At 32.7% G+C, this 18,826-nt stretch overlaps 1 protein-coding gene across 1 annotated transcript in view; it reads left to right on the top strand.

The window, feature by feature from the left end:
- Positions 1-18,826, top strand: part of Lrp4 (LDL receptor related protein 4) — a 77,865-nt gene that overhangs the window by 19,447 nt on the left and 39,592 nt on the right. The window contains exons 3-4 of the mRNA XM_085958819.1: positions 2,809-3,624; positions 4,577-4,706. Coding sequence (XP_085814945.1) covers positions 2,809-3,624; positions 4,577-4,706 — 946 coding nt within the window. The remainder of the gene's footprint in view (positions 1-2,808; positions 3,625-4,576; positions 4,707-18,826) is intronic.

Here is an 18,826-nt window from a genome sequence, read left to right as displayed (position 1 = left end):
TGAAGATTGTTGGTTTCAGCAAACTCCACAAGCATGTCCCCTCTACCATCCCTTGAGCCATGTCCGAAATGTCCGACCGCTACGTCATCTCTTTGGTATGATCCAATACGTGCATTAAAATCTCCCATTATGATGTTGAAGTGGCATTTACTTTTATTTTTCAAGGATGTTATTTCCTCGTAAAACTCTTCCACTTTTTCATCAGGATAGCTCTGTGTCGGAGCATATACTTGCAAAATCTGAATCCGGTACCTAGCATTGATTTTAAGTATCACGCTTGCGACCCTGTCAGAAATGCAGTTGAACTCGACTATGCGGTCCCTCCAGGCTTTGTTGACAACAAATCCAACACCGCTCGTGCGTCCTTCATCGGTTCCTTTGGAGTACAGCACATGTTCGCTTTGTAAAGTAATAATACTCTCACCTTTACGCCTTACTTCGCTGAGTCCGACAACATCCCAGTGGATATTCCGGAGCTCTTCTTGAAACTCTACAAGTTTGGCATCGCTGGACAATGTTCTTGCGTTATATGTAGCAATGGTCATCTGTTGGCAGCCTTTTCCGGGTCTCCGGGGATTGTTAGCACCCTCTGCCTTCCTTCGCTGATCGCTGCCGTGATCAGTATCAGGTTGGCCTCCGGAGAATGAGGGCCGGGTTCTAGAAGTTTTTGTTTTCATATGAAGGTTTTGGACATAACACACCACGCTGTCCAGACGGGTTGGTGTGTGGTTTTTCTGTCTGGGTGATCCTTCCCGTAGCCAAAGGTCTCTCGTTTTAAGGCGCCAGAGTTTCGCCTTGCACCCTTCTCTTTTAGCTACAGATATTATGTTGCGTTATACAGCACATTATCTGCATTGCCCGGGGGACGCCACGCGGAGGCTAGAGATAGGATTTGCTGACTTTCTTGGACAGTGGCGTCTCAACATTTTTTAGAAGTATACCTATTGGCATCAGTATACATCATTGAGGCCATAGTCAGCCTTTGCCCACCATATATATACATACTTATACATATTAAATAAATATATATATATATATATATACATATATATACTTATACATATTAAATAGGTATGTTTTTTCTTTACTGAACTCATGATTTTTTATTAGAAGACTTTGTATCTATAATTTTTGATGTACCTAATAAATAAATAGCAATGGTAAATTTTATGAATTAAACCATTAAATAGTATCATTTCAATATTAGATTAATATATTATAAACAAAATAATTCACAAAATTTGGTAAAAGCGTAAAGCATCATTTTTATACCATGTACGATCCTAAGAAGATCATTGTGGAAAACGGATGTTAGCTACTTGCTCAACCTAGTAAGTCTATACTCTGGGTCCAAAAACATGTTAAAAAACAACATATGAATTCTATTGACAGACTCTGGATTTGAGTTTGGGACGCACGATATTATAGGCCGACACCTTACTTGTTCGGCTATCGAAGGCGTTAAGGCATCTATCTATACATATAGAAATACCCAAAATGATAAATTTATTGGGAAGTATATTTTACGATACATTCGCGCAGTCTTTTTATTACTCATTATAAAAATATGAAGATAGTAAGAAGAAAGTGAAAATGGTCCAAAATGGTTGGTCAGTCTTGCTTTATCCTAATGTCTTCATAATCATGTAATATGTTTTTATTATTCCAAAGGGAATCAATCAAAATAAATTTATTACGTAATAACTCGTACACTTTCATGTTATTTTAATCAAATCTATTTTCATATTGATGAAGTCAAAATATTTTAAGTGAGACTTCAATGAATGATGTCGCTTATTTACTTTTTACGTAACATTTGTGACAAAAATAATTGTATGAATTGTATTATTTCATTCATGAAATAACCAGAATTTCTTGTGTAACATCTATATTTTCATCATCTTATTATCAAATAATTATTTTTAATTTTGAATGAAATAATACTGCGTAAATATGCCGAACGACATTGCACAACAATTTTACTCGTAACAAAATGTGGCTTTCTTTAAATGTTAATTTAATACATAACATCAACGACGTTATTTTTTTATTATTGTATTTTGAAGAATTTTACATAACTCTTCTATTGTGGTATATTTAGTATTATACTTGATGGTATTATATTAAAATATAACTCGTTATCAAAAATTTATACATTATTCGTAATAAAACGCAGTATATTTAAAAAATATGATTTCTTTATCTTAATATAAACTTTCATTCATTATAGTTATAGGTAAAAGATAATAGGTATCAGCAAAATGGCCATAAAGCCACTCTTGGTATGTGTGAAGCAAAGATGTTGAAAAACAACCTTATTCTAAATGTATAAAATTAAAGCAAAAAAAGCTTCTTGTCCACTAATTAAGTTAACTACAAGTGACTTGATATTGCAGGTATATTTACAGAAAACTTCACATTGCTGCTATGACAATATTAGTTGGCAATTTTCATGGCATATATACAGTAGATAATCCGCCAATAATACTACACTTCGGATTGTAAAACATACATAATTTTGAAAAAACTTCTGAAAAAATGTATTATAACCAATAGATTTTTTTTTAAATTAAGACAACCCGCAGGAATCGAACCTGCATCTCTCCAGGTATAGCGCCCGCCGCGCATAGACCACTATGCTAAATTTTAACCATTGGCTTTTATAATACTCTCTGAAGCGCTTCCCAAATTGAGCTACGATTGGCAATCGAATTTTGTATTTAAAAATATTATTATTTCTACAAATTACATACATTGTACTAAAGAACTGAATAATTCTGTTATAACTAATATTAATTTACAACGCAGGAGCAGCGGACCAGCTCGGTGGCTCGCCCATTCATCTTCCGCCGACTGAGTCGCCTATCCAACGCAACATCCCTCGAATCATGGTGGAATCCGGATCCCCAAGATCCGGAGGAGCAATATTAGCATCTCCACCTACCCCGCTACCACCACGGATAAGCCCATTCGACATACCACCACCATCACATATGGTGCCAATACCTGGTTATTCTCCCCAACTAGAGCACCAACCGGATGGACCTTATGCAAGAAGCGGAGCCAGGCTTCCAAACGGCGGAGGCACCTTATACGGCGGCGGCCATGTCCCACCAATATCCAACGGTAGGAATGGAAATAGAGAAGTATACAGTGGAAGAGGTGATACAGCAGGTAAAGGAAGACTTGTTAATCCTGGTATAAACCCAAGCCACCGGCAAGAATATCCAAACCATGGTAGTAACGTGGGAAGAGATAGCATCGTTCATGGAACCATGGTCAGGCATCCAGTTGGAAGCAATTCTCGATTAGTTCAACACGGAGAAGATGATTTACCTGACGATGGGCCAATAGATCCCAGCTTAGAGTGCATGAACTGTGCCCGTGGAGAGTTTAAATGTGCTGGTAACTGTGCTTGTATCAGAATTGAGCAGAGGTGCGATGGTCATCCGGATTGTATGGGAGGGGAAGACGAGGCTGATTGTAGACCGGGGCCAGCTAGGGCACCGTGTTTGGAGTCTGCTGGAAGGCTACGGTGTCCGAGATCTTCGCTTTGTATATCCAGAGACTGGCTGTGTGATGGAGATGACGATTGTGGCGATTTCTCCGATGAGACACATTGCGGTAAGTTTTTTTTTTTTTTTTTTTAAATATTTTTTCCAAGTTTAAAAGTAGATAGTTACAGACTTAAATTCTTTATTGTAGTAACTAAAAAAGTAAGTAAAATGAGTGACAGTCTTTAGTCATGGATCGCGAACTTGAATTTGTAATTTATAACAAAATGCATGTTATTATTTCCGCACTGTTTAGATTCCAAAATAGTACCTATTTATTTCAGTAACTAGTTGCTTATATATTTTTAGATCCAGTGTTATTAGATAATATTAGTACACATTTATGCTTGGAATATTGATTGGAGATCATATTAATACAAACTAGGGTTAAAACTTAACATTATTTACGTTACCATATTCTATATTATTATTATGTGTTAGGGTGTAATACGCAGAATTATTATAAAACGTTTTATCATAAAATCAGACAGAACATGCATAAACTAATTTAACGTAACCAGATCTTATTTTTAAATTTAAGAAAAGTGATGACTATAATAATATATATTATGCTGCAATTTTATATTTTTAACACATTAAATTAATATATGGAAGGAAATGAATCAAATAATAATTCAATGTTTACTACAGATTTTTTATATAAATTCTAATGGATTTAAGTTTTGTACTATTCCATTTCAGTCGTTTTTTTGCGACCCGGGTTTTGACTTTCGGCATCTTCAGGCACTGTGCACACTCACCAAAAGTCAAATAAACACTGACAACGAATACTATTTACATGGTTTGATAATATCAATAAATATATAAATGATCCATCCATTTCTAAAATACAGCTAACATTTATATAATGTATGAATTCGAGAGGTATACTGAATCAATCGATAATTAAAGTCGGTTCAAAAAAGCAAATTTATCTCATTTCAAACGTATGCGATTTTATTCTATGTCGGAGTTATAATTTTATAACTATAGCATTGTAATATTTAAAATGTATTTCACAGGTGTAGCAGCGAACTGCAGTGCCGATCAGTTTGAATGCGCGAACGGACTATGCGTTCACAGGAGTTGGCTTTGCGATGATGATAATGACTGCAAAGATAACTCTGATGAACTCAACTGCACGAAGACTGAGTGAGTTTTTCATTTATTTCATAATAAAAAATGTCCTCCGAATTAAGATATTATACACAAAACGATCGTCTGCATCATACGTATAAATAGGGTATTCGATAATAATATACTTACTGTTGTATCAGTTAAATACGAAATAATATGACGTCCATTTCATCTTTGATTTTCAATTTATTTAAAATTGATTTTCACAAAACATGAAAAACTGGAAACACACGTAGATCTGTGCATTCACTCCTTAAATGCATTTAAAACATAACTCACTATTATGACATGACCGTGCCGAAGCTTGATTTGATGTAAATAAAAATGATTGTTAACGATATGTAAATAAATTAATAAAAATACATACCCCTCGTAAATTATAGTAAATTTTATAAGTATGTACTTCGTATTCTGTCGCTAGATGTCATTAGTACAATATTACTCGTCGCCTTAATTTTTACCTGTAAACCGACACCGACTGTAATACGATGTAAACGCCCAAGGTGGCCGCGCGGCATAAGCGTTGGACTATCACGCCGTGGGTCCCAGGTTCGAATCTTGGGTCTGGCAAGTACACATATTATTGTTTTTCAATTTTTGTGTGTCAGGGTATGGACCTAATAGGTTCAGCAAGTGGCTGACATCCATTTCTCGTAAAAAACAAAATCTGGTGATACAAACCTCTAATCTGTGGAGGCCCATATGATCCTATTAGGATCGGACATGGTCGGAAAAAAACCGAGAGGACAAACTGTAGTGGTAAATTTAATAATACTAAACATTAAATACGTTTTTTCAATATTATTGGTTAACAAAACGAATAACTCTTAAAAAATAGTAAAAATAATTGAAAAGACCAATATTACACTTGATAAACAATCACGGATAAGTAAGATTTATATAGGTTTATTTTAAATAACAGAATTCTGACATTTATTCGCTAATTTGACAGCTATTATGGTAATTTTCGTTCATAAACAAATCTTGTTTGTTTTTCAGAAGACAAATGAAATTTCAAAATTTCAAAAAAAGAACAAAATAATTTTATTCTCTATGCAACTGTAATGACTTCTGGAATTTACGAGATTACCAAATAATATTTCCATTGCATATACATGGTTTAGGAGGTTTTTGTGGATTGATTTTTGAAATTGAAGATTGTTTGCAAGAATATTACACAGGGGTATAATAATAATATGTACGTTAGATAATACTATTTATTCGTCAGAAGTATACTATGTATTTATGTGCATATTATTCAATATAATCAAATTTTAAACCAAAATCCGATTTATTAGTTTTACAAGAACGATCGAAAAAATATCATGTCTTTCTGCGTGGGAGGTATTTTTAGAAGGCTTTAATATCAATTTTAAATAATTTTCGACTATAATTAGTTTTCAATTAACTACAAAAATAACGTAATATAAAATATAAATAACTTATGAAATTACGTAATATTTATTCTAATTATAATATCGGCAACTAAATTAAGCCATTCAGTAAACCAAGGGTCCTTAGATTAAACCAATTAGCCCACTCAACTCCACATGAGTGAAGTTTGTACACGTCATGATGACGTCAGATACAGTTGCTAAATTTAAAGTCGCCCTTGATGTTAATCTTATATTATTGTTGACACTTCATTATTTACTATTTAGGTTAAAATATATTATATCCATTCCATTGGGAATGCATTGCAATTAGAGTCACTGAGTGATGAAATTATGAATATTCATAGCATATAAAGTTACAATTTAAAAAACAGGAATACATTTCCTTTAAATCGTAGTATAACAATATATTATTTGAATGATTATTTTTGTCATTAAAATCTATTTTAATAAGGCCTATTAGAGATGTAAATGAGATCACATACACATTGATTTATTTTAAAAATTAGATTTACATATAAATTCAGGCGGTTCACTGGTAAATCGCGATCGACGTCATGCCCAAGTCTGCATTTGAATTATATATGGTTAAAGAATCCCAACTTTTGCGTGGTACAAGTTAGGTACTTACTTATATATTCTGGCAAACCCGTCACCATATCAATCAAGGGAAACAAACATCCCTCCTGTTCAACCACGCATACCTCTAATTAACGTCAATATGTATACTTACATACATAAACACAGGTGATCCTCGTTCGTCGTAATCTCGGCGAGTATAATTATCGCGATCGATTTTTAATTTTAAAAAAATATCCCAGACTTATTTTGACATGTGCCACGTGAGTAAAATTATACGCATATGATCAGATTATTATGACAGTTAGCGACACATTTTTATAGTGCAGATAAGACAAATAGGGTAAACGAGAGTCTTTTTTGCACGAAACAAAATTTATGTTATTTTTTTTCAGTCTATGTTATATTACTTTGTCATGTATTAATTATGTTTAATTTACCTATAACAAGCGTTTTCAAATTTTATGTTGTTATGCTTTTTAAATCCACAGTTGATCGGGAAATTTCGTTAATCGTGAGAGTGTCCAAAATTTATCCCCCGCAATCGATGGAGGGGGGGGGGGGGTTACATATAACCTTAACTGCGCATAATTCTGCAAATACATTAATAAAGTGATGGAATTAAAAAAAATCAATGTAATTGTAATAACAATAAATAAACTCTCCCCTCACAACATCCAAGCAATAGCAACTTTATCTCCTTCACCTCAACTACCCCTAAATATATTAGGTAGCCTTAAATTTCTCGAACACCTTAACATTTGTACGTATCCGCCACCTTTGATTTGCAATAACCGGTCCATACAAAGTCGTACGTATGTTGCAATAAAAATAAATACAAATCGCCATCAGCTATTGTCATATAACAAAAAATATATTAATCCTTTTAGTTATAGTCTAAATTCTTTGTTAAATCTAAATTTTAGTTCATTTTACGAAGTTACAGTTGATCGTTGACAACATAATTTTTGGCTAGCAGATTTTCTCTCAAAATCGAGACGTAGAATTTCCATAGCGGGGGCGGTTTTGGAGGTTAGACGAGGGCGGGCAAGCAAAGTAGGCGGCTGGCTGAGGGCGGAAGGGGTTGGGTATTGTAGGGGTTCGCGTAGGCGGCGGAACACCCGCCCGACACCACGCTGAGTCTCCTCTCCCACTTGAATGACTGCTTTGAGGCGGCAATAACTGGTGTACGGGTGATTCTTTTTCCTTCGACGATAAAAAAAAAACGTCTCATTCAGACAGTGTGATCCCGTTGGACGCGCTGACACAATATGGTCACCGGACGTATTCCTTTCAAAACAAGCGATTTCTTTACAACCTTTTTTTCTTATTGCAAAGTCACCCTAAAGAGATGCGTAATTTTTAACTAAAACACAAAAACAATATACGTGACAATTGAATTTAAAAAATAATTATAATGATATATTTTTGGTGTGGCAACCCCCATTGAAGGTCGGCAACCATCGGGATGAAATCATTACTTAATTGTCCGGTACAGTTTAAAACTGCACTCGTATCAATCGTCATTACCATTGACTCTTCAATCCGAGTCAATCTTGGCCGCATAACAAAGATGTTTTTATAGTTTTACGAGAATCAAACGCATATTAAAAAAACATAATGCAAATTTTCCAGGCCTGATATTTGAATCGAAGACCCACGATTTCATAAGAGACACTTTACCACTTGTCTATCACGGAAATTTTGACTATTTATTTTAACTTACAGTAATTTTTAATCCTAAGTTGGCCAAGTTGTTGGAGAAATATAAAACCGTGGATCTCGGATTCGAGCCCATGGTTACTAAATATGCACGTTCCTCATAAAAAAGTTTACCAATACAACATCCACTCTTTGGAGACATATTATACTCTGTTTGATTCTAAGCAGAACATCATAATTATTTAAGTTTTTTTTGTGAATACGAATAATTATTTATTAATACATTTGAAATCATGAAAAACTACAAAGTAAAAGTTATCTCTCCTTGTTAATCATTATAAATACTAGAAATAACTATCTTATGGCAATGCCACTTGTTAAATTTATTGTCAATGCAATTGATAATACTGTTGATATATAGCCGTCTAATATAATAACATAACTAAATATTATAAGTAATAATATTAGAATATTATTAATACGTTTAACTACGGCACTGGCTGTCCGCCAATGCTAAATACTAATTAATACTAATTACAGTTAAATGTTCACTTGAGTGTCCGGCGTGACATTAGTGTATAATCGAAGGTCTATTGTAACGGTCGCATAATCAATGTAATCTATTACTCTGTACATTATTATTCATGATGATGATAATAATAAAGTTAATCATATGAAGAAAACCATGTTCATAATTTAACATCCTCTAAACGATCCATTATTCCCAACAAATACTATTTATCTAACAATAATATCATAAGCAAAGTAATATAAGGTATCAATGTTCATAGCTAAAGGACGCATCGATTTTAATACCAATAAAGATTAGTAGGTATCTATTTCTATAATGCTGGTGTAATTTACGTGAGTTTTATAAGCGAATAAGTAAAGAACTGAATAAATGCAGCGCACATGAGAGGGATGCAATGTGGGTGTTCTATTTACGCGATCGCCCAACAAAGGCACGAAATATTTCGCTTGTAAATTTACCTGCGTCGAAAAGAAACATAATATGCGTTACAGACAGATAAAAAAAATATATACTTAACGTAATACTATTATTTCAAAAATATATTGTATTTCATTAATAATTATCATTACACAGATATCGCATTTTAAAATTTGAAATTGGTCTCCAGTGAGCCTATTCTATACACACGGTGGCTATCGACGGTAGTTTATCATATTTATGTATTGAGTTTTATAATTGTTACAATAAGTTAACCGTCTAAACTGTCTATTTCGCTCTAAAAGTTAATACAGCTAAGATAGGGGCTGTTGAAACAGCACCTTTTGACAGTTTAGACGGATAACTTATATGATAAAATACATTCGATAGCCGCCTTGTCTATAGAATAGCTCCACTGAAAAGTTATTGTTACTGACTTATTATACTCTTAGTTCGTAGCGTGATAGAAAATTTTACTCTATTATATTAACGCATATCTCATATTTATTTTTTGAAATACAAAACTGTCAAATTACCATAATTTTGTTTCCCGCCACGAAAACATAAATTCAACGCATTCGACTTACGTTAACTAAACGCAGGAAAAGTTTCCGCCCTCCCATCAAAAGCTGATAAGTATGTATGCTTTATTACCCTGCTACCAAAACTGCTTTTAGGAGGGTCTATGAACCTGATATCCCAGTCACGAACCAAACCCGAAGCATGCACTACTCTTCCCCCAGGTGCATTCAGGTTTCCAATGATAAGTAAGATGTATGGGGAGAGGTATTGATTTTTCCATGGCGTCATACCTCGCTTTGGTTGCTTACCTAAACATTTTATTAAACGGGATTTTTAGCAGTTTTCTATGAGAAGTAGAGATTTATTTTTAGACTATAGCTACATAATATACTTACAATCCAAATACTTGTAAAATTATAATATAGCTAAATGTACAATTATTATTTATAATAATTTAGGAGATGGGTAGTTAGTAGGCGCAATACATATTTTTCTTTTATTAATGAAAGTGCTTTCCATAATGCAAAAAAACAGAAATTTAGGTTCGGCTTTTGGCGACTTTCAAATACAATATAACAATAATAATACAATGCATGTATGTATAAGATTTGTATTTAAGTTGCTGTGGATTAAAACGGTACAAAATATACATGATTTTGATGCAGTTATCTCATCACCAGTGGCAAAGACTCCATACTAGGCGATGTTTTTAAAACTGAAAAACATTTCAATGATTAAAAACAGCAATAGAGACATATGTTTTCAACAATTTCATTTAGGATTTACACGCACAGATATATCACACAGATTTATCCAAGTCCATCGAATCTTCTACTAACACATTGAAACATAGACTTGGGATAATCAAAAGTTTTTTTAAATGAATTTTGAACCGATTTGTTTTTCAGTTAGCAGAACTATCTACTTTAGTAGGTATACTATGAAACGACCCATCCTTAGAACGAAAAATCTTATCTACCTTTGTGCATAATATGACTGTTATTTTACGCAAGTGATCTCAGTTCCCAGTAGTCTATTCCATAAGAAGACCAACTAATACAGTCGTAGATTTTTTAGTGCTAGTTGGATTTCCGGTTTGACAGTAATTTTGTAAAATATTTATTTAAGTGCATGTTGTCTTTGTTTAGTGAAATATTTTTTTATATAAAGTAAAATATAAATAGATATTTTAATGTGTACTTATATTAAATTTATTTTCAAAAAAATCAAGTCCCGTAAACATGGCTGTCCTAGAACTTTCATTGAGTTACCTACCACAACCTACATTTCTTCAATAGGCAATCCTTGCCACTGTTACAATCATACATACTGATTTATGGGTGAAACAAGATTCAAACATGTGACTATTTTAAATGACAAGCATTTCATTCCCACCACTTACCTGCAAACTTATCTTAAGATTGCATGGGGGAGCAAAAAAACTACCCAATCAAGACTCGCAACTGGACAGTGACATTCGAATGACGTTTTTAAAATGGCGTCCATATGGTAGTTCGTAGTTCCATTTTTGGCCATTTTTTAGATAAGTTTGTAGGACTGTACATCTCATCCTCTTGGTCTATAAAAATAAATGTCGATATTATTTTCATAGCAACCGTATACCTGTACCTCAGAGGCAGACGGATGCCACTCCGTTTTTGGGGAAAATGAGATTTTTTAAGAATCGTCATGCTAAAGGCTTTATTTATTAGAGGCAGAGAGATGAAAGTCCTAGTCCAAGATATGCATAGCATAAAGATGCAAATGCCATACCTACCTTAGAAGCAGAAGAATGCAAATCCAATAATCCACTAAGATAAAATTCTCTCAAACCGTCTGCAATATGTACTAGACGAAAACCACCCAGGATAACGAGCTTTTTAGAAGAGGATACAGCACTATGGACCATATCCAAGTCATCAGAGAAATCAGAGCGGTAACAGGAATACAAGCTGTCGCTATCCATGGGTTTTATAGACTATGAGAAAGCGTTCGATTCCAAAAAGGAATTTTCAATACTCGATCACAAATCAAGGATCGCTATATAAATATTTTCAATAATATATTATACAGTAGTGCAACAACATCTCCATAAACCATCGCGTATTTCCTATTAGCAAAGGAGTCCGACAAGGTGATACAATCTCACCTAAACTATTTACGGCTACACATGAAGACTTATTTAGGCAACTTGACTGGAATGACACGGGTCCCCATAAATGGAGAATACGTGAGTCATCTGCGCTTTGCCGATGACAATAAATAGTAGTTTGCAAGACTCAGAAGACCTCCAAAGCAGAATGCAGGGACTCGCTGGAGTAATCAACAAAGTAGGCTTGAAAATAAATGTACCTATCAAAGAAGAAAGTCATGTTCAACTGGTTTGCGGGCCAAAAAGAGATCCTCATCAATGACATTCATCTCGAACAGGTGAAAATCTACATCTATCTGGCACAACAAGTGTTTATGGATGGATGTATATTTGATGAAATTGTTCGCAGAGTAAAGCTAGGCTAGAGTGCTTTTGGCCGCCAGAATAATTTCTTCAAAAATGACCTCCCACTGTGCCTAAAGTGCAAAGTGTTCAACCAGTGTATACTTCCCGTAATCACATGCGTGTGAAACATTGACCCTAAGTAAAAAAGAGAAAGAAAAGAAATCCAGAAACTTAGAGTAGCACAACGTGGTATGGAAAGGTGCATGCTGGGCATAACGCAAAAGGACAAAAAGAGAAATGAGTGGATAAGGGAACAGACAAGGATTAATGATGTGATAGAGTTTGCTAAAAACCTCAAATGGAAATGGGCTGGACACATAGCTTGAAGAAAGGACAATCGTTGGACAAATTTAGTCATCCAGTGGTATCCAAGAGGTACAAAACATCCGCAAGGTAGACCTAGATGCCGCTGGATCGATGACATGATAAAGTTCTGCGGAAAAACTTGGCAACCCAACGCACAGGAACGAGAGAAATAGAATCAGCTTGGAGATTAGCGAGGCCTTCATCCAGCAGTGAATAGATTCAGGCTGGTGATGATGATGATGACGTCATAAAATTTAAAAAAAAATGTGTTTTGCTTCGTTATATTTATACCTACAAATTTTTTAAACTTATAAATTGTTTTATTTTGGCTAGGTAAATAAGATACAAATCCACATTAACAAAATATCTTTAGAGGCAGAAGGATGCAAATCCACACTACGTTTTTTATTTTATTTTTTTAGATATAAAATTGTATTATATTTATTCCTTTCTTACATATTCCAGAATTACTTTAATTGAATTGGAATAAAAAAAATAATAATCATTATATGTATATTTTCTTAAAAGTTATGAGTATTCGTTTAAAATAAAAATTGTTTTTTGGCTCTCCTGAACAATTGGGTATTTGGCACTTGCACCCGTCTGCCTCTGAGGTACAGATATATATATTGTATTTTAATACAAATTTTACCGAAGTTTTGAGTACGAACCACTTTCATAATATCACCTCCCTTTCTCTATGTTTGAATACTTTCAACACCGTGCTCTTCCGTCTTCCTAAATGCTAGGTCACATTTGAGTTACTTCACATCCTCAATATTATTTTGATATAAAACAGTTATACACGATAATTTATTCGAAGACAATAACTTCATTTTATCAGAATCAAATAACAATTTTAAAGTTAATTTTTATATCATTGGTATTCGTTTCAATAAATGAATGCACGTGTTAAATTGCATGGTGTTGCCTTTCAGCATCAAACTGTATTATTTTATTTTTTTGTATGAATCAAATTTTACATAAAAGCTTGCAAGTTCTCTTTTGTGGACAAAGTGTGCCAACAGATTAGGCAGAGATTTTATTCACAGGTGTCACTGTTCATTTATAATAATATTAAACATGAAATGTGATTGATGAGAAAAGTAAAATGTATCCACATTAAAAGGTTCTCATCATGCATCTATGAGCTAAGGCGAATCCTCTACCTACCAAAAGCACATAGCAAAAAAATACCAAGCTTGCAATTTGAGACATTTTTTTGATAATTGACAATTTAAACTCCCGAGTCCTGCGATACGTTCGATTAAGACCGAGTGTGGTGCAAGGCGGATTTCGGTGGGAGACGCTTAACTTCAATGTATCTGAAAACATTAAAAAGAAAAATATTTTTTATTTTAAGTCAAAGATAACTTACAATTTTAAAAAAATGTTATAAAATGTGATTTTTTACATATTATTAAATGGTCGTATTTATTAGAAAAATTCACTTTATTAAGTTTTCTATAATGTCATGAGAAGATTTTTGACTAATTCGTAGTTTTAATATTTTTATATTTATTTTAAAAAACATCGATTTTTATAAAAATATAAATGTATATAACTTGAAATCCTTTTTATTTGTATCAAAATTTATTTAAGTATGGTCCCGATATTGAAGCATTTTTTTAAGACAATAATATTTTTGTTATTTGCACTAGAATAAAGTTTTGATAATGTGTTTAAGTAAAAGATATTCGTAGGTAAAGTGAGATTTATGATAATATTATGACCGTATATATTGTTAAATGAATTTGCCTTCCAATGTGAGTGGTATCATCTGTTAATCGGAAATGGAAGTAATCAACCAAACGATCCGAATATCCCGTATCGGATAGAGTTTCCTCGTTCAGCATTGAGAGCAAAATCCACAAGCAAGGATTTTTCATTCACAAGTTGGCAGAAAAATAAGATCTGTGTCATTATTCAGTGAAAGTTGCGAGCGTAGATAGTGCTGCCCTCTCGTCGCAGTCTGATGGGGTGATGGCGCCTGAAAAAAAATAGATGAATGATGGAAAACAAACATCTCATCGAATAAATAAATATAATACGCACAAAACAAAGAATAGCAGTACATTGCAGATTGCTATTTTACCACGTTTTTATTAGCTCGTATTCTTGTTTGGCCGGTACATATTTTTTCTTGTGTGTCCAGTATAAATTTTTCTTGTTTGTCCAAGATTTGTATTGATCGATTGAAGATTTTTAACTAACTTCCCGACTAGCTAGACATTTTAAACTTTTAGAATATATCCGAACACGACGACAATGCATTATTTTAATACTTTTAGCCATTTTTAAGCAGCATTGAATTAATTTTCAGTTAATTATGATTTGTATGGAAAGTTGTTATTGTTGGTTGCTAAGGGAGTCCTAGCAACTAAATTATTAATATATACGTGTGTTACTATGGAAATCAATATGAAATGTCAAAATGACATTTCAGTATTCTCTATTTATTCAGTATTTCTATCAAGTACGATAAAAAGTTTTTATTAATACATAGAATTGTCAAGTTTATATGATTTAACAGATAATTTAAAAACGTGGTATATGAAAAGTTCTTTTTATCTTGTAATTATTTCTCTCTAAGGATTAATGAAATTTGTAGGTACAGTAGATAGACCGCTCACGCTGTCCGAGTGGTAATGTATCAGCTTATAGGTTACATTTATGTTGTACGTAAACATTTCACCGTGGCACAGTTCGCAGTGAGCTTTCTTATTGGAAAGAGATGACCGATTCAATATGAACATTAATTCAATTTTCATAGCTGATTTTGGCAAAATTCATGAATTCAAGAATGAAAACCTAACCTAACTTAACCTGACCTAACCTAACCTAACAAATAATCCAGTATATCGGCTATTTTATAAATTCGTTTGCTGCTGGCTTACTGTAAAGTGTAAACCGAAAAAAACCGTGTTTTATTTAGATATGAATTTAATGTCAGTACTATACGATCGAAAAAGGCTGGACGGTTTTTAATATACGGCCATATATTTCCGATACAACATTTCATGGTGAAGTGTGGTACGGAGAACTGCATACGTACAAGTTTCCGGACACGCAGCTTATAATGTCGTGGGTCTCGGTTTTGGAAAAACCACATTTTGTTTTTCAATAAGCATGTGTTTTAAGACAGGATTGAAATAGGGACCTAATAGGTTGAGCAAGACAGTGGCTTTCCATTTTATTCTATTTTATGTTAGCTTAAAAAAATAATATGATTGGGTGATATTTACTCTATATAGTATTTTTTTAACTGTTTGATTATTGTATGTCGATAGTTAATCACTGTTAATTTGGTAATGTAAATATTTCAGTATTATAAAATGTTACATGAAAGAAAAAGTCCTGATTGCTAATTCACATGCAAACATTTAATATAAAGTGTGAGAATTATTTATGATGATTGATAAATTTTAATCCATCGCGTAAAGTTTTATTTTATGACAACTCACTACATTGAAAATATTTTTTTAGCCTAATGTGGCTGAAAGTGGGAGGGAGGGGTGATACACCAATACCTAGAAAAATATGTGGTATTTCAGTGTATATAAGATACCGACCACTGTTGCCGATTATACCTATACTCTGTATTACTGAGATTCGAAATTTAAATTAAGCTCAATGCTGTAAAACGTATGTAATTCATTTTTACTATCTGTATACTAGGGAATTCAATCCCTAGCCAAAATTATGATCCCAGGATTTCGGGATTACAAATTGACAATCCCGGGATTGACATTTTTTCCATTGTTAATATAAAATTTTATATTTACAAATAACATTGATAAGATCGGTCAAAAATAAATCTAGTATAATTTTTACTATTTAAGACATTTATTGTTAATATTGTATACGTTCAATCTTGGAAATACATAAGTTGAATGGAGTAAATAATATTATAATATAAATAATAATGTGAATATAATATGAGATTGCTGTGATGTGCTTCTGATAGTAAAGACTTAATGAATGGGTTAGCGAGATTTAAAATAGTAAAGCAAATCATGGTGTACTTGTGGCTTTTCCGCTTCATAAATCTAATTAGTCAGCCAAATATGAAACTGCCGTAAAACGTATGAGATTATGGTGGAATTACTTTATTAATAGTGCGAAGCATTGTTTTTTTCAATCTTTCTCATTTTTATTAATTTATGTGAAAAAATAAAATGAATCGGCAACTTACACATGGGTATAAATCAAACTTCATTCAAACTCAGTTTATTTCTAACGTAGTTATTTGTTATTAAAAGTATTTTTTCTGTTATTAAAAGGTTAACTATTTTTTCTGTTGAAATTGATAAAAAAAATCAATCCCATAAGTTTCGGGATTATGTTTATCAATCCCAGGATTCATAGGTATCGAAAATAGCTCGGGATCCCGGGATTGGAATCCCTACTGTATATATAATAATTGTCTATACATAGTGCTATATCTACGACGAGATATTTTTGGTGAGATTTTTGTCAAACAACATCGCACAATTTTGTAATAAGAAACCAAAATGATGTTTTGTGCAAGCTATGGTAATTTTATTATATTATAATATTGGGTTTTTGTCCCACCCTTCCTATGATATATGCCCCACAACACCCATTTTTTAGTGTTAATTTTTTTAGAACGTTGTATGGAGACTACATTGTGGTTGAAGAACCGGACCTGGCCCAAATGTTGATAGAAAGTATTGTCACCGTATTATTACTGTATCTGGTAATCTGGCAAATACACATATTGTTTTTTCAATTTGTGCATGGAGTCAGAGTAAGAACCTAATAGGTTGAGTAAGCGGTTTAGATCCATTTCTCGTAAAAACAAAAATCTGTTAATACAAACTTCCAAGTCTGTGGAGGTCCATATGAACCTATTTGGATCGGACATGGTCAAAAGAAAAAAAGTGTACAATCGACTAAACCTGCACTCTTAATACTGTTATTACTTATAACTGAACATTTAGTAAGCCGATATTATGGATTTCATCATATACAATTTATAAATTTATATTACATATTTCAAATACATGGTAGGTACGAGCATGTTTTCCCTTATCTTTCCTGTACACGCCCTAAATATTTGACAAAAGGAAAACATAAAACAAACGCTGTATCAGCTATGTACGTTTTTCGAAGAAATATATTTTATAAACATGTTATCTCTGAAGGAAATGAAAATGATAAATATCCCCGAAATTTCGCATCCTTTATAAAGTCAAACCAGCCTTGATCGTATTCTTGGACATGCAGTATGGTCTATAAAATGAACATAATGCAGGTAGATAGAACACTATTTAACCGAACCCCACACACAACCAATCCTTTATTCAAGATTTTCAGAATCCAGAAGTATCAGATATCTCCTTGAAGCGATTATAAATTTTGCGAACTTCGATTCCGCATAAAATACATTAAACAAACATAAATTTATATATTTTGATACCTTAATTCTACAAAGAGGCAATTAAATAATTACAAGATAAAAATAACTTTTTATATACCACGATTTTAATTCCGTTGAATCATATAAACTTGACAATTCTATGTATTAATAAATACTTTTTTTTTGTACTTGATAGAAATACTGAATAAATATAGAATACTGAAATGTCATTTTGACATTTCATATTTCCATAATAACGCACGTATATATTAATAATTTAGTTGCTAGGACCCCCTTAGTAACCAATAATAGTGTTTTACTTTTTACGGATTTATTCAGAAATAACTTTCCATACAAAACAGAATTAACTGAAAATGAATTCAATTCTGCTTAAAGATGACTAAAAGTATTAAAATAATGTTTTGTCATCGTGCTCTGATATATTCTAAAAGTTTCAAATGTCTAGCTAGTCGGGAAGTTAGTTGAAAATCGATTGCAAGATTTGGACAAAAAAATTTGTACTGGACAAACAAGAATACGAGCTAATAAAAAAGGGTTAAAATACCTCATTCTAAGATAATGGCGATTGAACATTTTTTACAAATTCTCATATCAACTTAAAGTGCATAATACAATTTTAAAGTTTAACAAATAATCAACCCAGACATTCCTGCTTAATATTAAATTAATGAATAATCCCAGAATCAATTTCATGACCTGTTGAATAAATCTTTGATTATTTTTTTATTGAATTATAAAGAAAAAACCTTCCTACATCAAATGGCATTATTAACTAAAAACATTGAAATTTTGAATTGTTTCCCTAAATAACTAGGCAATCAA

Source organism: Rhyacophila brunnea, unplaced genomic scaffold (assembly GCF_057557595.1).
Source record: "Rhyacophila brunnea isolate RB1 unplaced genomic scaffold, BYU_Rbru_1.0 scaffold_8, whole genome shotgun sequence".
NCBI lineage: Eukaryota > Metazoa > Arthropoda > Insecta > Trichoptera > Rhyacophilidae > Rhyacophila > Rhyacophila brunnea.
The sequence above is the reverse complement of the archived record's forward strand: the minus strand, read 5'-3'. Positions and strand labels throughout refer to the sequence as shown.